Raw genomic sequence first — 27,117 nt, 5'->3', positions numbered from 1 at the left:
TACCCATTTTATTTTTTATTTTTATTTTAATTTAATTTAATTTTATTTTTTTAACATCTTTATTGGAGTATAATTGCTTTATAATGGTGTGTTAGTTTCTGCTTTATAACAGAGTGAATCAGCTATACATATACATATATCCCTATATCTCTTCCCTCTTGCGTCTCCCTCCCTCCCACCCTCCCTATCCCACCCCTCTAGGTGGTCACAAAGCACTGAGCTGATCTCCCTGTGCTATGTGGCTGCTTCCCACTAGCTATCTGTTTTACATTTGGTAGTGTATATATGTCCATGCCACTCTCTCACTTTGTCACAGCTTACCCTTCCCCCTCCCCATATCCTCAAGTCCATTCTCTAGTAGGTCTGTGTCTTTATTCCCATCTTACCCCTAGGTTCTTCATGACCTTTTTTTTTTTTTTCCTTAGATTCCATATATATGTGTTAGCATACTGTATTTGTTTTTCTCTTTCTGACTTACTTCACTCTGTATGACAGAATCTAGGTCCATCCACCTCACTACAAATAACTCAATTTTGTTTCCTTTTATGGCTGAGTAATATTCCATTGTACATATGTGCCATATCTTCTTTATCCATTCATCTGTTGATGGACAGTTAGGTTGCTTCCACGTCCTGGCTATTGTAGATAGAGCTGCAATGAACATTTTGGTACATGACTCTTTTTGAATTATGGTTTTCTCAGGGTATATGCCCAGTATTGGGATTGCTGGGTCGTATGGTAATTCTATTTTTAGTTTTTTAAGGAGCCTCCATACTCTTCTCCATAGTGGCTGTATCAATTTGCATTGAACTTTCTTTTGGTGGGAAAGGAAAGAGAGGAGTTTTAGGCTAAGATTTTACTGCTCATCAAAAGGCATATTTTGGGACTCCTTCATATCCACTAAGATTCTTATGAAACTTAATTAGAAACCCCATTTTAAAATCCAGAAAGGGTTGCCTTATCTTTATTAAATACAGAGCTACTTGTTTCCTCCTGGAAATAGATCTTCCCTATTGGAAAGGGGCAATTTGACCCTACCCTCCTCCCATCTTCCTAAGAAATATTAGGGCTTCTGGGTATGATTTATTATCTGTGGACTTATAAGAAAGTCCATATTCCACTCTTCTGACCCAAGCCAAATGCCAAAACAAACAAACAAAAACAACCAACCCCCCTCCCCCCCAAAAAAAAAAAAAAAACAGAAACAAGTGGCTGCCTCAGGATGATTTTGAAGTTAGCGTGTGTGTATGTGATCTCTTTAACATTGCCCATTCCCCGGGACAGCAAGATGCTAATGCTACTTCAGGTACCATAGGAGGGAACAGGGTCCCTCCTAGAATGCTGTGTCTGCAGTTCTTAGAAAATCACTAAACCTTTCAAGGCAGACTGTTTCATTGTTCTGGGAAAACACCAAGAATGGTACTATTAAAGCAGCAATTCATGTTGGTCCATCTCATCCTATCCTTAGAGAGAGTGAGCGTGTGTATTGGCTGGTTTCTATATCTGGGTTTTTCAAACTGTGGGCCAAACCCCATTAGAGGGTCATGAAAGCAATATAGTTGGTTGCAACCAGCATTAAACAAAAGGTAGAAAGGAAGAATTGAAGAGAAAATATGAATGTATTACACATAGAAAGAGTAGGTATTATTTTATAAAGCATTATACAATTATATATGTACATGCCCCCTGGCTTGTGATGTAAAATATGTTTTCTACTGTAGGCTGTGGTCAGAAAAGCTTTGAAAATCATTGCTGTTTATGCTTTTACGTTTGTTCTAAGAACGTGGGTCAGTTGAAGCCCCACAGCATGTTTTCCCTTACACCAAAGGCCTGAGTTCCATCCCCTGCCCATTCCTTAACCAGTCACTACTTGGGACAATGGACTTAGACTTTTGCTTAGACTAATTTGCTTAGACAATTTGCTTAGACTAATCTAGGTGCACCCTCTGGGCTGGAGAGGGGCCCAGCCTCTTTAGTTGGCATGACCAGAGGATACCTCTGTGACCTGAGAAGATTATTTCTAGTCTCTGCAGCCTCTCCACTCTCCATCCTTCCCTGGACCACTAGGTTCCAGCCACAAAAGCCCTTGTTTGGATTTTTCAAGTATGCCAATCTCCTTTCTGCCTCTGGGCCTTCTGCACGTGCCTTTTCCTGCATCTGGGATGTTCTCCCCACATTGCTTCCTCTGGCCACTCATACCTTACCTTTGAGCTCATGTGCTATTTCCACTTCCCTCACATGCCTTTCTTTCCTGACCTTCCACTTCCTATAATTGTGATCTATTTAGTGCCTGTCTTCTTCATTAAGTTTCATGAGGACAACCACCATCTCCATCTTGTTCTCCATTGTAATGCCAGCATCTCCTGCATGGCATACACTCAATACGTATCAGTAGATTATAGATGGGTTCTGGGCTCTGGGATGGAGCTAAGCCTGAATGGGATCAAGGAGCCCCCAGCATAAGGGCTGGGGAGGAAAAGGAGACAGCTTGCAGAGACTGGGGACTGGGCTGGGCCTGACCCCTGCTGTCTCTTTCCCAGCCTCACTCTCTTCCCTCAAGTATATTTTGGTCAAGTTGAATGTTGGAGAGGGGAGACTTGTCTCCATGTAAACAATTTAATATATGCTGACATTTTTGGTTTTGATTAGATGAAGTAAAGTGTTTAGAAATTGATTCCCAGATCAAATCACACTTTCAGTAATTCATTAAAAAGAAACGGAGAGCCAAACATAAGGTGTAATTCAGTAGATTTTTGATAGATCATCATTATGTGCACATGTGGTTTAAATGGATGTCCAGTTACAGGTACAGGTGCCTGTGGGCTCACTCACAGCTCCATGGACAAGTCCAGCCAATCCATCTCAATGGGGGGATGTATTAGTACTCATTTATCCCTGAGTCAAGGGTATTTCTTGGGCACCACTGTTGCATATTGTTAGGGAAGGGGCCGTGGTAGATGGAAATGTGAAAGGCAGTTCCTGCTATCAAGGAGCTGGCTTTGAACTGAGTTATGAGGATCCAGCTAATTATCATTAGTTATCAGACTTTTGTTCTAAGATGCAAGGACAGTATGCAATCAAGTGTTAAATGTTGTGCAGCCCTCTGGATGGTCAGAGAAAGGGGAGATTGGTGTGAGCTGCAGGGGTGTAGCACCATGTGGGTAGGCTTTGACTCACAGAGTTTGAGAGCGTGAAGGAGTCCAAGAGGGCTCTCTATCTGACCACCTCATTTTATAAATAAGAAAACAAATATATTCTTTCTCTTTTTCCTCCACAACACCTATTTATTACTTAATAGACATTGTTGTTTTTTTTAGTTATCCTACATCCAGCTTCTTCCATGGTCCCTGATCTCCATTTTGGGAGAATCTTTTATTGTTTGTGCTCTTGCTAGGGGTCTTGCTCTGCTTGGAAGTGGTGGAGGACTGTCCCAGTGCAGCCAGATGAGGTATAAGGGGACATGTGACTTAAGCTCAACCACATGGCTTTTTTCCACATGACTTTTAAGCTAGTGACATTATGACATTAGTTTTCATTGGCAGATATATTCCTAAGAATATCCACAGTGGCCTAAGAATCAGATGTCCTGGATTCTCTGACCTTTGCCAAGTGTATTAGTTTCCTATTGCTGCTGTAACAAATTACTGCAAACTTGGTGGCTTAAAGAAAATTAATTTTCTTACAGTTCCAGAGGTCAGAAATCCAAAATCCATTTTACTGGGCCAAAATCAAGGTGTCAGCAGGGCTGTGCTCCCACCAGAGGCTTTAGGAGAGAATTCATTCCTTTGTCTTTCTGAACTTCTCGAGCTGTATTTCCTGTGCTCTTTGACTGGTGGGCCCTTCTTCCATCTATCAAAGCCAGCAGCATAGCATCTTGCTTCACTCACCATATTGCCTTCTTTCTAGTCAAGTCTTCCTGTGCCTCCCTCCTATAAGGGCACTTGTGATTGCTTTTAGGACCTACTTAGATAATCCAGAATAATTTCCCCATCTCAAAATCCTTAATCACATCTGCAAAACTTCTTTTTGCCATATTAGGTAACATTCACAGGTTCCAGGGATTAGGACCTGGGTATCTTTAGGAAGCATTATTCAGCCAACTACACAAAGATTCCTGCTTTTCTGTTTTCCCAGCCTGGTCTTCCAATATACCTTCAGTTCTGTGAGATCCTGATATCTTCTCAATATACTTTTTTTTTGGTTTGTTTGCTTAAGAAGGCTAAAATTAGTTTCTGTCATTTTCAACCAGGAACCCTATGTGGTAAATCAGCGCTGTGTGAAGAACTTTACGAGCAACCTCTTTTAAACAACATCAACCCTCTTAGGGAGGCACTGTCCCCATTTTACAGATAAGAAAACTATAGCTCAGAGAGACAGTTGCATAAGACCACACAGCTAGTGTGAGTGATGGAACTGGTATTAAAACCAGCAGTATGACTGGAGAGCATGGGCTCAACTACTTTCTCAGAATCCTAGTTCAAGTCTCTCTTGATTGTGGACCTTTTTTCAAGGACAGGCAGGATTTCATCTGGGCCCTGAAGTCTGGATCATATTATTGAGGCAGGAGAGAGATGGCATAAGAAGGGCATTCCAGGCAAGAGCTAGGGAGGAGAGTAAAAGGTAAATCCAAGAGATGCAGTAGAGGAAAGATATGATGGACTTTGGTGCCTCACTGGAGATAAAATAGTAAAAGAGATGAAGGCGTCAACCTCCCAGGAAACAGTTTTAAGTGAACACAGCAACTCATTTCTGTTGACTACCCAAGGAAATGATATCCTGAGTCAACTCTGGGTTGGAATCCAACTTGAATTAGGTGCCTTCCTGCCTCCTCTGGGTCTCCTCATAACATGGGCTGGATAAATACCTAACACCTTTTGCTACTGTTAATCAGTCTTTTTGCACAGATATCAACAACTTGGCTTTCAAATGCTAATGAGGTTATCCCTGGGGATTTATATGGTCCGAGACAAAACAGGTCATTTCTGGAGCTCAGGAGGGAATTCTAGGCCTGATGCTAACAGTCCTGGGCTTGTGTCTCTTCTCAGAAGAAAAGTTGAATGTTCATTTAGGGCTGGGGCAACCACTGAGAGGGAGGCTCTTTACCTGGTCATTTCTGGTCACCACTGAAGTAGAGTTACCAGATTTAGCAAATTAAAATATGAGATGCCTAGTTAAGTTTGAATTTCAGATAAGCAACGAATCATTTTTAGTGTAATATTTGTACAATGCTTCCGGGCACCTTCAGCCATGGGAGTGTATAGTGAAATACATGTGTGCAAAGAGACTGTTAGATCTGGATCGACAAGGAGGTTATGGCAGAACCCCAAGGGCAGAAGGAATACAGCGCTGAAGAATTCTTTGAGTGACGACTTGGGAAGAGACCTCTGGTTATAATTGCCCAGAGCATCACTCCCATCATCTGCTGTGCCGTGCCACTGTGTGATGGTCAGGCCACACCCTCAGAATCATATCGGCCTCCATTCTCTTCTTACCTGCTGACATGACACCTACAAGCAAAAACGATAGAGGCAGGGCTGAGCCCTGACATCCATCAGGAAACGCTTTTTGAACGTTCACAGCGTATAGAACACAGTCTCTGTGCTGGTGCTGGTCAGAAGTTTGTTTGCTGTCCGACTGTCCTCTGCTTGGGGGATAAAGTAGTAATTAAGCCCCCCTCTGTGTCCAGAGCTCTCCACCAGGCTCTGTGCTCATGGTGACAAAAGGAATGGAGAACACAGCCTTCACTCCTGAAGAGCACATGCGTATGCCTCTTGGGACGGCGGAGAGCTTAGCTTTTATTAACTCAGAACTGAACTCCTCCTCAGTGGCCTCGCTCTGACCTTGTGGTGCACGTGTCCCTTCCTGTGTGTATATGTAGACACTGTGGCGGTCACCACCTGGGGTGCGAGGAGCCTCCTACCCTGCTGGTCCTGAGAATGATTGCTGTCAAGTCTGTAGGAGGTAGCAGTTTGTGGCCTTGGAATGAAGGAAGCCAAGTTCCCTGGCTTGTTTGACGACCACACTCTGCAACCTTGGTATTTTTAGCAACTCACTGGACTAAGGAAGAGTGGAGCTACCTGGGACCGAGAATACGCAGCCCGGCATCATGGCAGAGAGGGAAACGATGGGTTTTGATCTCACAGGAGAAGTAACTTTAATGCCTGTTCTTGCCATTTATTAGAAATTTAATTTTGTTCTGAGCTTCAGTTGCCTCCCCTATGAAGTGGAGTCGATAGTAATATCAGGATATTTTGGAGGATTTAATGAGATAACATACTGGAAAATGCTAGCAGATAGTAAGCTCTGTATTTGTCCACTGCGGTGTTTCCCATTCTCATAGCACTTTGTAAACACCTCTGTTCTGACACTCTTCACGGCGAATTATAATCATTTCACTTCCGTGTCTGTCTCCTTCCACTAGACTGAGGGCCAGGGCCTTTTCCTCTGGTTCACTTTCCCAGAGCCTCTCGCGCAGGCCTGCTCCGGACAAGGCTCGGAGTTGTGCTGAGCTGGGTACTCTTCAGTACTTGGGTTTTGCTAGGAGGCAAGTCTTTGAATTTTGAGTCTTCCTCTTTCCTCCCTCCCTCTCTAACTCTCCCACTGAGGGCTGGGTAGATCTTGCCCTGTGGGATCTGTTTGAGAGCAGGAGTCTTAGCGGTACATCAGAAGGTCCTCATTAGACCCTACAATGCTCGAGGCCAGATTTCCAGTGCACTCCTGTATGCTCACACAGGCGTGTGTTTGGGTAGCAAATCAGCCGTGCTATCCTAATCTTTTCATTGGTAAGTTCTAGGGTCTCTGCTTCAACACGTTTATTACTTTCATCAGTGCAGTTTCAAGCATTTATTGAGCACCTTTTACTTGCCAGACCCTGGGCTAGGTGTGGGGCCTGTCGAGATGAGGAAGACAGTGTCTCCAGGTGAGATGCTCTGGATCTCAGAGGGGAGACAGATGAGAACACAGAGACTTCCTTTGGAACGTGGTAAGGACAGTGATGGTGGTGGGCACGGAATTTTATGGGAGCTCAGAATAGGGCCCTTTTCCTTAATTATCTTTTCCTCTAAGGATCCCATTGCTCCTGTTTCTGACAGGTGGATCGGGGAGCCAAATTGTGATTCCTGCCCTCAAAGATGATTTGAATATTAGCAAGCAGCCAGTGGCCAATGTGCAGCAGCCAGAGGTTCAGTTGACAGCCCTCCTGCACTGGATGAAAGAGAAGAAAATTCTGAGGGCCAGGGGAGCACAGGGCCACAGGCGCACAGCCCTGCCTGAAGTGTGATGGGGCTTTGGAGGACTGGGGAGAGGTTGGTTTAGCTGAGGGTAAAAAGGGCCTGGACACATCTCGTGGCTGGCCACGCGAGGCCCCTGCACCATATTTTCGCTTCTCTCTTTGACGTTAACTTTACTTTTCTTCTCTTTCCCTTGTCATCATCCCTGTTTCTCTGACATTTGCTTCTCCACCAGCTTTCATTTCTTCTTATTTCCCTTATTGCTTTCATCTCCACATTTCCTTTGCTCACTGCCCATCCTCTCATTCTCCTTTCCCTCTACTGCTTTCTTTTTCTCTCTACACCTGTGCCTTCTTGCCCTTTAATGTCGTCCTTGGCCTCCTACCTCCATGTTCCGAAATGTACCTTGTTCATCTCTGGGCTGGGGAGGAGATTTTCATTTTCAACGGGCCTTCTTATGATATGAAAGAGCATCTCACGTGTATCTGGGTATCCTAGGAAACAGAACTCTGGTTTCTGAACGGGGCAGATTCTATCCACTGTGTTTGTAAGACAGCGAACCAGAGGGAAAGCAGCCTCCACACGTGCCCCTCCGAAGACTGAGAGTACAGTGCTCCTTCCCCTGTTAGCAGAATCAGGGGAGCAGTGACACCATTCTCCTGGGGTTCTGCTTCTCTATCACTGTACCTATCCTTGAAGCTTCTCTTTCTCTCTCTCTTTTTTCCTTTGTTTTTTTCTATTTCTGTCCTGTTTTTCACTCCTGTTTTCCATGTTTCTCCTTGTTCTCTCTTCTCTTCAGTTTTTTCCTACTTACTAGAAATTACATCCTTCCCCTCCCTAATGTTACTCTTTGGCCTTGGAAGATAGAGTCAAAAGCAGTGTCTCCTAAATTCCCTCCTTTTAAGATGAGAGGATGGAAGTTTGGGTTGGGAGAGACAAAGAAAACCTAGCTCCTGAGATGCTTTATGAGACTAAACTTTCTTTCTGGTTCTGATTTTGAGATTGGATCAATATAGAATTATAGAATCTTAAGGTTGAAAGAAATCTCTATTGGTCATTTAAATAACCTTCAACCCAATGTTGGAACCCTCTTACCTTCGTAAAAGAGAGTTCTTCTGTCTGTCCTTGAATACTTTGAATGTCGAGAAGTCACTACCACATAAAGCAGCCCACTTGGCTGTTGGCCAGCACTGCTTGTATCAAAGTTACTGCTCGTGATTATAATCTGGATCTGTGTAATTTGGCTCTGTTGATCCCGTATCTGCTTTCTAGAGATAATAGAGCATAAACCTTTCGTTCACGTATTAAAGGGACTTCAAGGTATCTTGAATGTCCAATGTCAGGGAAACAGGGTTGATGACATGGGAAAGAGAAGAAAAGTAAAGCTAACGTCAAAGAGGGAAGCAAAAATATGGTGCAGGGGCCTTGCGTGGCCAGCCATGAGATGTGTCCACGCCCTTTTTACCCTCAGCTGAACCAACCTCTCCCCAGTCCTCCAAAGCCCCTTAAAATAATTAAATGAAATAAATCATTCTTGCCACCCTTTGACCATATAGAAAACTCAGTTTTCTGAATGAGTCATTCCCCAATAGTTCCACATAGCTGAAATTGTCCTGGAAGTTGTAAGGAAGAAAAAGCACTACCCTACAGAAAGAAGACTAAAATTAGACAAAGTTGTAAAGGCAATATTATTAACATTTGTGTTAGATATAATGTCTGTTTTGCACGTTATAGTTTACAGAACACTCATAACATTCAATACCATGTCATTTTATTTTTGTAACTAGGCCATGGTACTCCCCCAGTTTGTAGATGAGGGTAGTGTGGCTCATAGAGGTTGACTGGCCTCAAGGCACCCAGTTCACAAGTGCATGAGTCAGGACTGAAACCCAGTTCTTCTGACTCTTAGTCTTCTGCTGTACCTGTCATAAATACTTAAGTGTCTTTGTTTCTCCAAAGTACCTGCAGTGTCATGGGATTATATGAAATAAATTGTCTCCTCAAGACAAGGTACTTGGTGTACACAATCTAATAGGATTGTTATGGATTTTTGTTGTGTGTGTGTGTGCTCCTGGATATGGCTGTGGAAGTAGACAAGTGGAAACAAAGAAACCAAATCCAGGTCACACAGTGATTTGGGGGCAATTATAAAAATACTGCATGGGGACCAGTGACGTTATTCCCTAAGTATAAGCATCAGAGTGATTGATTTTGTTTGGTAAAAATTCTAAGCGTCAAGGTAAAGAAGAGTGAGTTACTCCTTCTGCAGTTAATCCAGAGAAATTTCCTGAAGGCGATAGGAGACAGGGGAATCTAAGAAAATTTTAAAATAAAATATGTGAGGCCCTTGGTAGGTTGGAAAGAGGGGAAGGAAATTGGCAAGGGGCAGAGAGGAGGGCAGGGGACACGGTTTCGGGACAGGAATGAGACAGATGCTGGGGACCTTGTGTTTTACTAATGATTTGGAGCTAGGATTCCAATGTGATGATCAGTTTTCCTCCTTTTCGAAGTGAAACCCAGATGCGGCTAAATTTAATTCCACTCGGAATCACTGGTGATTCACCCAAGCTCAGGTGCGCCCACACGCAGCTGGCATCAGCTCTGTGTGCTTTCCAGGCTGATGATTCTTCTTTAACCCAGCTTCCCCCATGGAACAGGGGGAGAAAGGCAGACTGTGGTAACCTTGACCTTCTGTGTCTCCATCTGCAGCATCCTGGCCACTGCGGGAACCCACTTCAACACACATGTGGACCTGAGGACGCTCCGGGCTGTGCGTGTCCTAAGGCCCCTGAAGCTCGTGTCAGGGATACCTAGTGAGCACCTTTCTTCTTTCTCCTCTGCTGATAGCTTTACTGATGTGTCCTCAACCAGATCCAGGGTCGAAGAGAATTAGGGATAAACAAGAAATAATTTCTCCTGAGAGGAAGCCCCTGCAGTAATAAATAGAGGACCTGCAGCAATCTGGCATCACCTTCCACTTTAAAATTTAGCAGATTTTTTTCATATTTAAAAGATAATGAAAGATCTTTGTAAAAAATTTGGAAAGTAAAGGAAACAATACAAAATGAAAATGAAGAGCACCCATTATCCTATCACTCAGAAATAACTTTTGTTAACATTTTAGCATATTTTTTTCATTCATTTTTTCCTGTGCATTTTAATGTGATTGGGATTATGCTGTATTTTTGGTATTGGATCCCATCATAAACATTTGATATTCCTGACATTAAAAATTCTTCAGAAATATGATTTTTAAATCTGTATTATAGTCTGTCTTATACGGTCCCTGACTTGGGTAGTCATTGCTACACTGCTATTCATTTAGGTTATTTCCAGTTTTCTTTTTCTAACTAGAAATAGTGCTGCAACAAACATCTTTTTACTTAAATATTATTCAAATCTCTGATTATTTTCTTAGGCTAGAATCCTAGAAGGACAATTTCTGGGTCAAAGGATATGGTGTTTCATGAACAGTGGTTGTGCTAATCCTGCTTCCCCAACAGTGGGTGGGAGAGCTGGGTCTGAGATAGAGTTGTGGGGAAGATGAACTTTGTCCTTGTTCTTACAGATTTATAGCCTAGCAGGGCTGGGCCTAATTCCCTTTAGGAAAGAAGCGTATTCTAATAAGTTTCATTTATAAGAGGAATCCAGAAGACAGCATGGGTGCAATGAATAAGGGAAGGGTGATAGGCATGTAAATGATCAGGGAATGGTGAAGAAGAGGTAGGGATTGATCCCTAGGGGAGAGGGTGATGGCAGTCTTTGGCTTGACTTATCCTGGTTATCCCTTTGTGAATTGCTTTATCATCTCAGGATCAATGGTTCTTTTCCCTCAAAGACTTGCCCCTCTTCTCCCAGGAAGAAGTCAGCCTGCCGTATCAGGTGGTGCTAAGCGAGGGTTCCATTTATCATTCTCTTTCTTTCCTTCTAGGCTTGCAGATTGTGTTGAAGTCCATCATGAAGGCCATGGTGCCTCTTCTGCAGATTGGTCTTCTGCTCTTCTTTGCCATCCTGATGTTTGCTATCATTGGCTTGGAGTTCTATAGTGGGAAGTTGCACCGAGCTTGCTTCATGAACAATTCAGGTAGGGTCACTATTTTCTGACTTCTGCTTCTTCCTTCCTCTCTCCTCTGGTCATTGGGGTAATTTCAGGGCATTTGGAGGCTGGTTGGAAAAGTATGTCCTATCCCAACCCTAGAATTAGAATCGGAGACTTCCTAGTCAGCAGCTTTATGAGGCACAACCAGCCTAAAGATACCCATTGTGCATTGATATCGCAAAGCGAATAACCTCTTAGGTTTATAGTTTATTTCAATAGAAGGTCTCAGCTGCCCCATCCCTTGGTAGGAGGCTATCAGAATGCATGTCAAAAACCTTCTGCCTGAAGAATTACCCTTTGTATATGGCCCTTTGGCCCACAGCCAGAGAGACCAGGAGTCCAGAGTCAGATCTGGGGCCCTTCAGATCTTGGGGACATTTTCCATCCATGCTCAAGCTCATGACCTTCCCCCTCTCTGCTGTGACCCACACATAGTGTGGAAGAACTGAGGGAGTTCTGAGCATGACTTGGCAGGGGTGCTTGGGAGATTAGTAGGGTACACAGATCTGGCATTCTTGTCTCCCTGTATCTTCTTTGTTCTTTTCAAGTTCAGTAGAGTGCTTTAGGAGGAAAGGGAGCAGGGGAGAGGTTGAAGGAGCCCAATTAGGTACCATGTTTTTATGAAAAGAATCTTCAAAGGACACCTTCCACGTTGGATTTTTATTTTTTATTTTTGTCTTATTTAAGATGAGGAATTTAGGCCATAAAAACAAGGAGTTAAGATCCACGGAAAGGACTGTAGTTTATAATTGTTCCCAAGGAACCCAGAAAGAACTAAGGGTCTATCCTGGAGTCTAAAGTTAGAAAATCTGTAAGATTCTGCTTTCAGCTCAGACCTTTCTGGGTGACCCAGTGCTGTAAATTCCCGTGGGACTCAGGAGAAGGTAGAAGATGTGACCTGAGGAAAGAGCGGGGGGGGGGCATGTGGAGGAGGCTTCATTTTCACAGGAGGTTGGGAAACATTGGGTTGAACACATGGTATGTGAGCTGTGAGGTGTAGAGATGCCAGAGAAGGGTAGGAGCCAGAGACAAAGAAGGACAAACCTTTCTGTGGGAAATAGAATTGCATGCTTGTGGCCTCCTGGGATCATTTCCAGCTCATGCTAAGCATCATGTGGTTTATCCCCCACCCTCCAAATGTGTCTGCAGGTATTCTAGAAGGATTTGACCCCCCTCACCCATGTGGTGTGCAGGGCTGCCCAGCTGGTTATGAATGCCGGGACTGGATCGGCCCCAATGATGGGATCACCCAGTTTGATAACATCCTTTTTGCTGTGCTGACTGTCTTCCAGTGTATCACCATGGAAGGGTGGACCACTGTGCTGTACAATGTGAGTAGAGCTGGCGAGGGGCCGGAGCAGGAGGGAAGGATCATGGAATGGGGCTTCTGGCATGGTTTGGGCTGGTTAGTCTGAGAAAAGGGAGGGCTGGGGATGTGTGTGTGTGTGTGTGTGTGTGTGTGTGTGTAGACTCAACCATGGTTGCCCTCCCACGGGCTACCTTTACCTTTCCTTCTAACCTGATTCCGTCTGTATAAATAATGGCTGGAACACGGGGTGGCATACAAAAAGCCCCCTTTAGAAGGACTTCTGGACATAATCTATACTTAGTAGTTTATTGGCCTCTGTTTTTTGGCCTCTTGCTAAGTACACAGCTTCTTAATATAGTTAGGAAATTACATGCCATTTTGATGGGTGAACTGCTAGTTAAATCAGATCAACTCAGCCGTTGTGTTCTGCTACTGGTTCGACATGGTGGTGCGATTCAGTGGGGGGCACCAAGAGGTATAGATTTGTTGGTTGCTGTCTTCAAAGAGCTTACCACTGGTCTGGGAAGGTATTCCAGTAGTTCCCACCCCTGGCCACACATTAGAATCAGCTGGAAGGGGGCTTTAAAAATTTACACTGCCTGGGCTCTACTCCAGACAAGTTAAGTAGGAATAGCTAGGGGTAAAGAACTGTCATTTATTTTTTTTGTAAAGCTTCCTAGCTGATTCTAATATGTAGCTACCCTCAAGAACCATTGCATTACATGCACGTAAGTAACATGCTTAATTGTAAGACTCACTAGGGATGCTTGTTGAAAATTCTGATTCACAGGCCCTTGGAGATTTTGATTTCATGTGGCTTTGAATAGTTGGTGAGCTGAGCTACATTTTTTACACGTGCCCCTGGTGATTCATGTGATCAGGCACGTTGGGAAAGTTCTGAGTTGGTGTACAAGACAAGGCTATCTAACTGTCTGTGTGGGACGTTAGGGTGACCACTGAAGTGTCTTCCACCTCCCAGAGTCTGATCTCAACAAGTTATGAAAGGCATGGTGCAGAGTCTAAGTTCTAAAATGAAAGGGTGGGGAGGTGTGTGCTTTGATGCATAGGAGGCCTAGCGGGGCAAAGCAATTTGGGCAAATTGTCTTTGTAAACAGGTGCTCATAAAGGTCTGTACCCTCCTATGCATACAGCCAGCCCACCTCAAGGCAGATCCATTTGGAGCAATCATCCATCTTACTTGCCCTCCCATAGTCTACCTTTACCTTTCCTTCTAACCTGATTCCGTCTGTATAAATAATGGGTGGAACATGGGGTGGCTTACAAAAAGCCCCCTTTAGAAGGACTTCTGGACATAATCTATACTGGAAGGAAAGGAAATGCTGCCTCAGGAGAGACTCAACCAGATTGCCATGGAGGAAGAGCCAGGGTCTGCATAAAGCCTGTACAAGTAGGTACCTAGTAAATGTCCATCACTGACCTGGACCCATTCCCAAGCTCCCAGGCAGGTAGAGCTTTGCAGAAAAGAGCCACAGGCTATTATGCCGAAGCTCTACAGGGCAGTGAAGAAGTCCCAAGGACCAGCATATGCCCAGAAAGCCCAGGGGTTATGTGTGACCTAGAAAACCCTTGAGGACACTCTGGGATTCTCACCAGTTGTGGGGTGGCAGGAAGGAGGGAAGGGAGGCAAGGTTGATGAATCCAGTCGCTCCTCATTTGAGATGTGAAGGTTGTCTTGAAGCCGTGTCACTCAGATTAACCAAGCGCCTCTGGAAATGACAGCACTGACCCCACAGCGGCTGGTGTCATTTGTGGGGCTTTGGGAGGGATGTATTTCAATTATATGTGTAGACTCACCTAAGTGATGTGATAAATGCACTGAAAACCTGAAGGGAGAAGTGTTGCATTTGAAGATAAAGGCGAGATCTGTTGGTCCTCCGGAGCCAAGGCTCAGAAGGTACTGAGATAAACAGGAATCACTCATCACTTACATTAGTTCCTTTGTTCATTCATTCATCCATTCTTTCAACATATATTAGTGAGCATCTGTGATGTGTCAAGCAGTGTGCTAGGCACTGGGGAAACAGAGGGAGAAAAAAAGCGCCATGATCCCTGCTCTCCTGGTGCTCTCTTCAAATTCCAGTCTCTCTCAGGTTATCTATCCAACATAGGTATGGAGGTCACACAGAGACAGTGAACTTGCTCTCCTCTCTAGGTGTGCTCTACTGAGGAAGCAGGGAGAAGAGGTCAAGCTGCAGATCCTCTGAAACCTTTGATTGCATGGGCTCCCAGGGCCACAGACTCACAGTACCTCTGACAATGACATCAGTCATTGAACTTCAGTTTACTGAAGGCCTCCTGCTACCCCTGTGGCTGGATCCAGGCTTGAGGGAACTCATTGAGCTGTTGGGCTGGTTTCTGAAAAGTGGCTGGTTTCCAAAAAGTGGCTGCTTATGGGGCAGAATGAGCTCATGCCCACTTTGAAATGACATCACTTTCCAAAGCGTTGGATCTATGGGGAGGGCATGGAGCCAGGAGTCCACAGGCAGAGGTGATGGTCGTAGTTAGATGGATAACTACCCCTTGATTCAGGAGAAGTTGGATGAAAAAGGCATCCAATTTTCAGCCAGTGGAACAAGGACAAAGTCTGGCTCCTTAGGAAGAGAAGGAGCCATCAAAGTCTGGGCTTCCTTTGAGCAGGAAACTGGGGTGTAAAGCATGGCTCAGGCAGAGCTCTCTTGCAGGAGCTGGATGCACATCCTGGAGTTAGGGTTTTCTGCTACTGGAGGAAGGTTCAGAGCTGTAGACTCTTCAGTCTGGTGGGCGTAAGGCTTGCAATATATGGTGGAGTCACATCATACAAGCTTTTGTTAAAGAAACCAAAATTCAACTGAGTGAATTTCAAAGATGTTATTGACTTTATTCAACCATTCATGAATTGGGCAGCATCCCATCTAGCAGCTGGAAAGGAGCTCTGAGGAGCTGTACAAAAAATGAAAGACTTTTATAGGCAGAAGGGCGCTGGACCAGGAAGTTAGTAAAAAGTGGATTAGTTGTGGCAAGGTCACTTTCCTTTGGGGCGTGGCAGGGTTTTATCAGGAAGATGCTGGTGCAGATGACTCACCTGATCACTAGTGCTGAACAGGTGATTCCTGATTGACTAGTTTAAGAGCCCATTTGTGGGAGAGGCTGACACTGAAATGAAATTTTGGATTGGTGACATGGGGCTTAGCATAAGTGACTCTGTTTTGGACCTGTTCTCTTGTTTTAAACACTTTTAATTTACCCAAATTCAACCATTTAGCTTGGAAAGGAAAGAGGATCCAGGATGGGGGAAAATAACAATTTAAATAGTACAGACTGGGCTTCCCTGGTGGCGCAGTGGTTAAGAATCCGCCTGCCAATGCAGGGGACATGGGTTCGAGCTCTGGTCTGGGAAGATCCCACATGCTGCGGAGCAACTAAGCCCGTGCGCCACAACTACTGAGCCTGCGCTCTAGAGCCCGTGAGCCACAACTACTGAGCCTGTGTGCCACAACTACTGAGCCTGCGTGCTACAACTACTGAAGCCCGCGCACCTAGAGCTCATGCTCCACAACAAGAGAAGCCACTGCAATGAGAAGCCTGCACACCTCAACAAAGAGTAGCCCCCGCTCACCACAACTAGAGCAAGCCTGCACGCAGCAACGAAGACCCAACACAGCCAAAAATAAATAAATTAAAAAAAAATTTTTTTTAAATAGTACAGACTAATTCACTTACCACCCCTCTCCCGCTTATGCCCATTGAAAGTATGAGATTAGAGATGCCTAGTATCTTGGTTGAAAACGTGCAGATTCTGAAAGCCCATGTCAACGATACCTGAGTATTTATTTTTCTTCTCTTAATTTTAACTTAAGATTTTGTAATGACAAAACTTTACATATATATTAGAACTGGTTACACACCACTGAATTAACTATGAACAACTAGTCACCTGAGTACTCTAAATAGATGCATGTATATATGTATGTTTCTACATAGAGAAAAATTACCCACTGTGCCTTTTATTATTACCACTGCTAATAAGACGCAGATATAACTGTGTTGATTTCCCTTTCTACCTCTATTCCTGGAAGGCCCAATTCACCCAGCCACTGTATTTCTTCACGAAGACCACAAAGAAAAGGGAGTCCCTATTTCCCTTTCCAATGCCTCTTCTATTCAGTGGTTACAACAAATACGTAAGATTTATTGGCGCCAGTTATAACCAAACCATTAGGAGAACCTTCAGGCTTACGCTGTATGCAGAAGCTCTCTCAAACATGTGGACTCAGTTTAACCTTTTTCTATGTAACTTAAATGCTTCCTTGGTGTTTGCATCCCTTTTCTGCTGCACAGACCCTTCCTAAATGCCTCCTGTGACCTTGTATGGCTCTGCCATTGATTACCGTTGACTTCATTTGCATGTAGCTTTTCTCATGAGCATGCATGATTGTAAGGGTGGGGGAGAGTTCCCATCGTCAGGGCAACCTGGAGTCCTGCGTGCTGTGCTCAATTTAGTCTCTCCCAGAATTTCAACTCGGCTTGGTCACACTCCAACTGTATTCTTGGCTTCCCTCCCTCTTGTGGTAGAAAGATGCAAAGCAGTCTACGGTTCTGCTGGCTGCTTCTTCCTGTTTTGACTGTCTCTCCAAAGGTCTCCTCCATTTGCAGACTCTCCCCTCTTCTTACTAGTTTAATTCCTTTCATTGCTCCTAATCTGGATAGGTGTTTCTTCTCCAGGACAGCACCTTCTCCCTCAGTGCTGTTCACTCCGCAGATGCTACCGTGGCTCCGTTATTAACTTCTAACCTTCTCCACCTGGGTGAGATGTGGCTCTCAGATCTGGCTTTCTCCCGATTCTGGTCTGAGTATGATTTCCCTGTTGTCGTTCTGGTTTTATGTTCTCTGCTGTTTGTGGTACCAAGAATATAATATACAGATTGCAGGGGTTCCCAATCGCTGTCTGCAGTTCCTCCAATCTGTGCTCTTCAAGTCCAGTATTTTTGATCTGTATTTCTACATTGCATCTGTATTTTTCATCAAGCTATTTCTCTTCTCACCTGGTGTTGATAACTCATGCAGATGCGGACATTTCTTGGAAGCGTGCTGTTCTTCGGCTTTGCAGGTACGCCAGCTGTATCTGTTATGACTGCCTCGGTGCTCTGTGCTGCTGTGGGGAAGATTTTTATACTCTTTCCTGGCTTTTGGCAAGAAGAGGCCACCTGTGGTCTGATGCTTTCTGAGAGTCTTCCTCACTCTCAGAAGTCCTTTGGTCTGTGACAGTGCCTATGACGCTCCTTTAAGTTGCCTTCTCCCAGCTACACATAGTTAATATTTGCTAAATGGTTAACAGAGAATTCACTTTTTGCCTCGTTGCTGTTTTGCTTATGTATGTTGAAAGAATAATGCCATATCCGAGGGTTGGTGGAAAACTGCCATCTCCAGCTTCCTGAAGTTTCTCTGATTTTATAGTATCTGCAGGGAACGTGTTCGGTGCTGAGTTCCATGCGACTAGGGAATGTCGTCTACTCATCTCTGCTTTAGTTTTCATCACCACCTCCTCCACATGCTCTGGGAACAGAACATACTCAGAGCTCATTTGACAGATAGGGGCCAGGAACCTACCATCATCTTACGGTGTCGGAGTGATAAGGTGTACCAGCTGACCTAGGATAAGGTGTCTAGTTGGTAAAATTTGTAGACTCCTGTAACCGATCAGTCATGCTCTGGAATAGGCGGTTTTTTCCCCACATCCCTGTCTGCATGAGCCTGTTCCTGTGTCCTTGCTGTTGTCTGGGTCTCTGTAATACAGATGACACCTGGAATCTGATACCAGTGTCTGTTCACCTGTGACTTGTCTAATACACAAACGGATTGATAAGTGGATACCGGAAGTTAGTCTGCCCCTTTCCCATGAAGGCTGAGAGGTGAAGTAGATGGGGAGGAAGATAAAGAATTGAGTTTGGACATGAATGAAAAATTTGCGATGCTTATTTGATATGGTGGTGTAAGGAGAGAGTTGGGTAAATGAATTCAGGGTAGAAGCCTAGGCTGGAGATAATAAATTTGGGAGTTTTCTGTGTGTAGAATGGTATTTAAAGTCCAAAGACTGGATAAACCATCAAAGAACGGAATATCTAACTATAGAGAAGAGGTTCCAGAACTAAGTTCCAGTGTTAAGATGTGGGTGAGTTAAGGAGTTAGCAAGAAGACTGAGAAGGAGCAGTAGGGGGGCATGGTGTCCTGTAGGCCAAGGGAAGAGAGTGCTTCAGGAAGGAGGAAGTAGCAGTGATCAGCTGAGTCAAATGCTGCCTGGAGATGGGTCAAGGGAGATAAGGGTTAAGAATTAATCATCAGAGGCCAGGAGGGGAAAGTGGGAGGGGCAAAAACCCGACTGGAGAAGGTTTAAGAGAGGTTTGGAGACAGCCATACAGACCGTTGTGTTGAGTTTTGTTGAAAGAGAAGCAGAGAGAGTGGGGCAGGTAGAAGAAATACCATTTGCTTTTTGGTGAGAATGAGTCATTCAAGGTAAAAATCACTGCTGCTGGAGAGAGAGGACAGTTGGTGGAGCAGCCTTCTAAAGCAGGTGAGAGGGGGTGGGCTCCTAGCCCATAAGAGCACAGGTGGAGGGCCAGGCTTGGAGCCCAGCTTCATGGTTCATCCGTAGTCCTAGGAGGGAGGCTGCAGAGGCTGGGATGGGGGTAGACACGGTGACGGAAGCATGTAGAAATTCCCCTATTGCTTGTATTGTCTCGATGAAATAGAAGGTCAGGTCATCAGCAGAAGGTGGGAGGAGGGAAATGCTGGAAGTTTGAGGGAAGGTGGGAATAGTTTTCCAGGCGAGCGAGGGACTAAGTGCAGTGGGGATCTGCTCGCCGGGCAGCATTCAGGACCCACTCGGAGTTAATGGTGCTGGGGTGAAAGTGAGACCAGTGAATGTGTTGTGTTTTCCTGTGGTCACATTTGGCCCCTGAGGTTCGGGCAAGGAAGTAGGTGGAGAGTTGGCTTTCACCAGAGTAGTTCTAACTGGGGAGCACAATAAAATGAGAATCAAGAGAGGTGGAATTTGAGCTGGGTAGGGAAGAAAGAGGTGGGGAGGTGGGCGGAGACTGTGAAAAGGGAGTAAATGGATTATAGGCCTTTTTTCAAATGTTACTCTGGAATCTCCTGGACAAATTCAGTCTGTGGAATGAGTTTGAGAAACCTGTCTCATTGCATAGAAGAAGTAGGAAGTGAGCTTTAAAACCAGCTGTTCTGATTTCTAATTTGGCGCTTGAACTGCCCCCAGTAGAGGGAGAGTGAGTGAGTGAGGGGTGTGTGTCCCCATGAGCAGAGTAAGCTGTGACAGAAGGTGTGGCACACCTCCTGGGCCCTCCCAGACTTCACTCCTGGGCACCTCGACCTGCGTCAGCCCAATTCAGAGCACTGACTGGGGAAACTTTGGGGGACTGAAACCTACCAGGCCCGCCCACCTTCCTCACTAGCATTGTACTCTGTAATCCCGTTTTCCTCCTCGGAGTGTCTCTTTTTAAAAACACATTGAGGTGGATGGACCTAGAGTCTGTCCTACAGAGTGAAATAAGTCAGAAAGAGAAAAACAAATACCGTATGCTAACACATATATATGGAATCTAAAAAAAAAAAAATGGTTCTGAAGAACCTGGGGGCAGGACAGGAATAAAGACACAGACGTAGAGAATGGACTTGAGGACACGGGGAGGGGGAAGGGTAAGCTGAGACAAAGTGAGAGAGTGGCATGGACATATATACACTACCAAATGTAAAATCGATAGCTAGTGGGAAGCAGCTGCATAGCACAGGGAGATCAGCTCAGTGCTTTGTGACCACCTAGAGGGGTGGGATAGGGAGGGTGGGAGGGAGGGAGATGCAAGAGGGAAGAGATATGGGAACATGTGTATATGTATAGCTGATTCACTTTGTTATACAGCAGAAACTAACACACCATTATAAAGCAATTATACTCCAATAAAGATATCGGCTTTTCAGGTGGAAAAATAAAAACATTTATGTTTGTAGCTTCTGCTGCTGCCTTTGGCAGCCTGTTCTCCATGTGAATCACTTGTCCTCCCCCTAAACCCTGCAATGCCTTTCTCCTGCTCCCTGCCCGCTGGGCCGGAGCCCAGGGTCCACGTTTTCCAGTCCCTGGCTCCCTCCGTGGGATTAAAAAAAAAACTGTGGTTTGCTTTCTTTCTCCTTCCCATCCATAGCTGCTTCTACCCTGAAATTATTCCTACTCTTTCATATCCATTTTGATTTCTTAGTAACTTGTCAAACCAGAGATGTCATCGTGTTTAGGGTTGATTCCAAATATGCAAAGTTTGCCTCCTGATCAGGTGCCTGAATTTCACACCACGCACGCACCAGGCCAGTCTCCAGATCTTTCGTCTGTGCAGAACCATTAAGCTGGCTCAGGGCTCTTTGCCTTTCTTTTAGCCCACTCTAATACACAGTTTAATTTCTGATCCGTGGCCAGAGGCCTCAGGTGCCTGGTGTGTCACGCAGCCTTAGGCTATGATCTCTCTGTTCTGAGGCAACCCCAGGCCTTAGGACTAAGGGGCAGAAATTAACTGGGGGTGGTGTGTTGGTGACTCAATGGCTGTTTCAGGTGCTTTCCACTGGCTCACTCTGGAGGCCAAATCCTTACGGAATCCCAGCCAGACGGGATGGCACAGTGCCAGCCTCTGACACTAGGCAGCCAAAAGGTCTCTATTCATTTTTCCCTCAATTTATCATTCACTAGAAAAATATTTGTTGAGGACTTTCTTTCAGTGCCCCTCAGAGTGTGGGCCGGCTTAGAATTGCCTGGGGGCAATTAATGTAATTTCAGATTCCTGGGCTCTACCTGGGTCTGGCAGCTACAGAGCTAGGAAGAAGGAATCTGTATTTTTAACAAGCTCCCTTGTGATTCTGAGGCCACAGTGAAGTGTGACAGCGACAGTTCCATGTGGCTGTAATGACTGGGCTTGGGGAGGGTGAAGTGGGAGCGTACTAAAGAGAAAGCCTTCAGAAAGCCCGTCTCCCCCACTACATGGGTTTCTACGAGGTCCTACTTTAATCAAAATTTGTCTAATATAAAGTGATTGACACACAGTGAGCTCTCAGGAAAGAGGACCAGGACCAGTGGCATTTCCATCCTCCTGAGGGCACTTTGCTGGCTACCTCCCTCCCATGACTGCAGGGTCTCTTCTCCCTCTCCCATCCCGACACCTCTGCCCTTTGCCCTGGATCAGGGACTTGTCAGCTGAGATCCATAGGTGCACTTTGGTGGCTTTACAAAATTGTCTCAAAAAAAATTTTTTTTAACATCTTTATTGGAGTATAATTGCTTTACAATGGTGTGCTAGTTTCTGCTTTATAACAAAGTGAATCAGCTGTATGTATACATATATCCCCATATCCCCTCCCTCTTGCGTCTCCCTCCCACCCTCCCTATCCCACCCCTCTAGGTGGTCACAAAGCACCGAGCTGATCTCCCTGTGCTATGCGGCTGTTTCCCACTAGCTATCGATTTTACATTTGGTAGTGTATATATGTCTATGCCACTCTCTCACTTCGTCCCAGTTTACCCTTCCCCCTCCCAGTTTCCTCAAGTCCATTCTCTACATCTGCGTTGTTTTTAAAATATATCTTTTTTTTGACTTTTTGTATAATTGAAGTGTAGTTGATTTACAATATTTCAGGTGTACAGCAAAGTGATTCAGTTATATATATATATATGTATATATGTATTCTTTTTCAGATTCTTTTCCATTATAGCTTATTAGAAGATACTGAATATAGTTCCCTGTGCTGTCCAGTAGGTCCTTATCGTTTATCTGTTTTCTGTATGGTAGTGTGTATCTCTTAATCCCAAATTCCTTATTTATCCTTACCCCGCCCTTTTCCCTTTGGTAACTGTAAGTTTGTTTTCTATGTCTGTGAGTCTATTTCTGTTTTGTAAATAAGTTCATTTGTATCATTTTTCTTTTTTGATTCCACATGTAAGTGATATCATATATTTGTCTTTCTCTGTCTGACTTACTTCACTTAGTATGATAATCTCTAGCTCCATCCATGTTGCTGCAGATGGCATTATTTCATTCTTTTCTTTGGCTGAGCAATACTCCATTTTGTATATATATACATATGCACCACATCTTCTTTATCCATTCGTCTGTCGATGGACACTTAGGTTGCTTCCATGTCTTGACTATTAAATAGTGCTGCTATGAACACTGGGGTTCATGTATCTTTTCGAATTAGAGTTTTTGTCTTTTCTGGATATATGCCCTGGAGTGGAATTGCTGGATCATATGGTAACTCTATTTTTAGTTTTTTGAGCAACCTCCATACTGTTTTCCATAGTGGCTGTACCAGTTTGCATTCCCACCCACAGTGCAGAAGGGTTCCCTTTTCTCCACACCCTCTCCAGCATTTATTATTTGTAGACTTTTTGATGATGGCCATTCTGATTGGTGTGAGGTGGTACCTCACTGTAGGTTTGATTTGCATTTCTCTAATTATTATCGATGTTGAGCATCTTTTCACGTGCCTGTTGGCCATCTGTATGTCTTTTTTGAAAGAATGTCTATTTAGGTCTTTCACCCATTTTTTGACTGGGTTGTCTATAAGCTGTTTGTGTGTTTTGGAAATTAATCCCTTGTCAGTTGCATCATTTGCAAATATTTTCTCCCATCCGTGGTTTGTCTTTTCGTTTTGTTTATAGTTAAAATATATATTTTAACTGTCACACTTCCTTGAATACAAGATACATACCATTGATTATAAGATCTACTAAAAAGTTAATAATGGCATTTCGGGGGGGAAGCCCTACTACATTCTGTATGTTACATATTCGTATATTCTTAGTTCTAAAACCTTTGTCTGCAAAGAAAGGTGTATCTTAGAATTGAGGAAGTAGAAAATGATGAAAAAAAAAAACGAATTTAAAAAGCCACACGTAATCAGTATGTTTGAGACCAAATTTTCATACTTGGAGACTGCTCATGATCACCCTGGCTTATTTGTGCAGACCTTGGAGTAAAGCTCCCTTTGCCATCTCTGTGTTCGTTTGAACTTTGTGTAAATGTGCTATGAGAAGGCTGGTAGTTCTGTGTTAGTCTTTTTAAAAAATTCAGGCCTGAGCTTGTTTGCTCACAGACAGCGATATAAGTGAGCACACTACTACTTTTCTGTGTGATTCAGGATTTTCTCAGTACTATGAAACTAAAACAAAATACAGAAACAAACTGGATGTCAAAGCTGATTCAAGACTGCAGCAGTCATCCTACCCCCGGCCTCAGTGCTCATCTTCCCCAAAACCACCTTATGTTTTGGGTGATTGATTCTACATTACATACATGTTTTGTATTATAAATGCATATATATATATGTTAAATAGCAAAAATACATTTATGCCAAAGGTGTTCCTCCCTGTAAGTTTTCTGCATTGATGTTCTGATGATCTTGTTTGAAACAGTGATTTCTGTTACTAGACGTGGTATAACAGTGGTTAGGAATCCTGGTCCCACCCTTACTACCTGTGGGACCTGGACAACTTAACCTCTGTGCCTTATTGTCCTTATCTGTGATGTGAGGATAATTTTGGTACCCCCCTCACAGAGTTGTAGTAAGAATTAAATGAGATATCTTGGATAAAGCCCTTGACATGTGCCTAGCACGTAGGAAACACTAATGGTGTTAAATAATTATTTAGAACATTTTGTGAAAACCACTCATATAAGGGAGACAAGCAGAACATCTTCTTCCACTGCCCACTCGCTGTCCAGATCTTCTCCTCTCCGACGGGTCCTTTCCTGTCTCTCAGCCTAGCCACTTAGTACCTTTCCTATGCATCTTTGCCAATCTTACATTCATGTGTTTTGAATTAGTTTTTCCTCCAAAACATTGGCCACCTCCTGCACAGAGCCTTCTCCGACTATCCCTGAAAACTCAAAGGAAAAGAGATCTTTCCTCTAAGCCCTCTCCCCCGGACCTAAACGTCAGTAGCATTCATCTGGTGCTTTTCCCAGATTGCCCTATCAGGAGTTGTCTTCTAGGTGCCTCTGTCCCTTTTCCCTTTCAAAACACCATTCTGTCTTCTGGCATCAACCACAGTTTCCCAGACATGATTATGTATTCAGTAAATATCCATCAATAGGCTAATTTCACAGAGAGTCTCTGTGAACCCACCCAGGGTGCCCTGCCTTCCAGTCCGTCCGGCTGTCAGCGTATGCAGCACAGGGTCTAGGTTCAGATGAAGGAGCTGCTGTCGGGAAGGACACCGCTAATGCTGGACAGTGGGCTGTCCCCACTGTCACTGCAGTCTGCTTTCCCTGCTGTGCTCCAGCTCAGTGCCATGCTCCCTTCTCCTGTGACAGGTAGAGGCACACACAAAAAAACCCAACTAGTGAAAAGTAGGGGGACTGTAATTTATTGGAATGTTTACACAGGGTTTGTGTGTAATTAGTAGTTAATTTCTGTGACACAGTTGGCCTTCCTGGCTTGGAACCTGGCTCTGAAATGCTCTTAAAGAGACCCAGACCTAAGAGATGACAATCTGAGACATGGTTAGGGTTTGGGAACAGAACAAAGAGAAAGTATGCCCTGTTTTCTGTGATGAAACGTGACCAGGAACAGCCCCAAATTGAAGACTCCCTACACACACACACACACACACACACACACACACACACACTCTGTTTCTGGGATCACTTTCTGTGGCTGAATCCTCCTTTCACAAGTTCCATTTTTTACCTCTGTGAACATCAGCTTGGGATTTGATACTTACACTGAGGATAGGGGGACAGCCACTGGACCCCCTTCTGCCATGAGCCCTGTGATCCCAGGCAAAACACTTATGTCTCTTTGTAAGTGTCAGATGAATAAATAAACGTGCGTTAGTCTTCTCATTAGTCATACGCGGGTAATACCACCAGCTGTTCCTAACCTCAAGAGTCTTGTAGCAATTACATGAGATAAAACATATGAAAGTGCTTTGAAAAAGACCCTCATTCTTTGCTTTATGAGTGCTTTCTTTTTTTTTATTTTTTAACATCTTTATTGGAGTATAATTGCTTTACAATGGTGTGTTAGTTTCTGCTGTATAACAAAGTGAATCAGCTATACATATACATATATCCCCATATCTCCTCCCTCTTGTGCCTCCCTCCTTTTTGCTTATAAGAGCTGTGTACTTATAAACTCGATTTTGCTAAGTGAGCTTTTTTTTGTTGTTTTTTGTTTTGCTTATTCAAATAGAGTATCTGATTGCTGCTGGGGGCATGTAAGGTAAATTCTCCCATCATGTTTCCTTTTCCTTGGCTTCCATTTGCTCTATGTATTGGGAGCTCTCATGGCTTGTGCTTTTGCTTTGAAATGTAGTGTTATTTATATTATGTCCATGTTGAAAAACATACCTGTAGTTGATGCTAAAATGGCTTCTGAACACATTTTAAGTATTCATACCAGTTCTTACTAACTTGAATTACCTCTGGATAACTGGCGAAATGCTGACGTTACAGCTGCTCTCAAATTCTAACACACTTCAGGACTTTCTACACTTTGTGTTAGGGCAGACCTGACATTTATCTCCAGCAGTGTTCCTGAATGGGCCGGGACTGAGCCCTTGGTGAAGTTTTTAGCAGTCTGGCATAATGAGGAAATAATAGCAATACAGTTTTTTGGAAGCTAAATTTGTTCAACTTGAAGTTGAATTTTCAAAGTTAATATCTTTTCTTGGCAGAAGAAAAAGTTAACAACTGTATGGCAAGCCCATATTCTTTTGTATTTGTTTTGTGAAAATTCTCTGATCTGTGGAAGTTGAAAAAAAAAAACTATGGTTATATAGATTTTATCTATATAATAGATTAATCCGTTAATATAATTACATTGATGTAAATAATTTACTTGTGAATGCACAGTATTGCTATTAGCAGCTTGGCATGTGAGTTTTTTGTTTGTTTGTTTGTTTGTTTTTCCCCATTCTGGTGACAGTGAGCTTTTTACATTAATTTTAACAGGAATTAGTAGTTGCTTATGTGACTTGTCACCAAAGAACGAATATTTTAGAAAACCAGTTAGGCTGGCATAGCGAATACCATAAGGAATAGGTAGTATTCAACATTGGATTGTACTCAGAAGATCTGGGTTCAAGTTCAGGTTTTATTTTCTGTCTACTCCCCCCTCCCCCATACCATGATCTTAGGCAAGTTACATGACCTCAGTGAGACCCATCTTCCTCTTCCGTTAAATTGGAACACTTAGTTCATATTATGGTTGTAAGAATTAAATCAGAATGTATGTATGAAAGGGCTTTGTGCACCAAGATATGCTTTATAAATTTAAGGTATTGTTAAAATAGTTTAAGGTTATGAACAGTGATGTCTAGAGGATTTCTGTTTCTGAGCTTCACAATAATCGATTTTTCACGTATCATCTTTAAATGTGTTTTGACAGATATGGTCAGTGGGATCCCTAAGGAAGTAAGGCAGAATATA

At 43.8% G+C, this 27,117-nt stretch overlaps 1 protein-coding gene across 1 annotated transcript in view; it reads left to right on the top strand.

The window, feature by feature from the left end:
- Window positions 1-27,117, top strand: part of CACNA1E (calcium voltage-gated channel subunit alpha1 E) — a 536,064-nt gene that overhangs the window by 305,618 nt on the left and 203,329 nt on the right. The window contains exons 6-8 of the mRNA XM_082405753.1: window positions 9,939-10,042; window positions 11,161-11,313; window positions 12,478-12,659. Coding sequence (XP_082261879.1) covers window positions 9,939-10,042; window positions 11,161-11,313; window positions 12,478-12,659 — 439 coding nt within the window. The remainder of the gene's footprint in view (window positions 1-9,938; window positions 10,043-11,160; window positions 11,314-12,477; window positions 12,660-27,117) is intronic.

The sequence above is a fragment of the Balaenoptera borealis genome, assembly GCF_965194805.1.
Source record: "Balaenoptera borealis genome assembly, chromosome: 1".
NCBI lineage: Eukaryota > Metazoa > Chordata > Mammalia > Artiodactyla > Balaenopteridae > Balaenoptera > Balaenoptera borealis.
The sequence above is the reverse complement of the archived record's forward strand: the minus strand, read 5'-3'. Positions and strand labels throughout refer to the sequence as shown.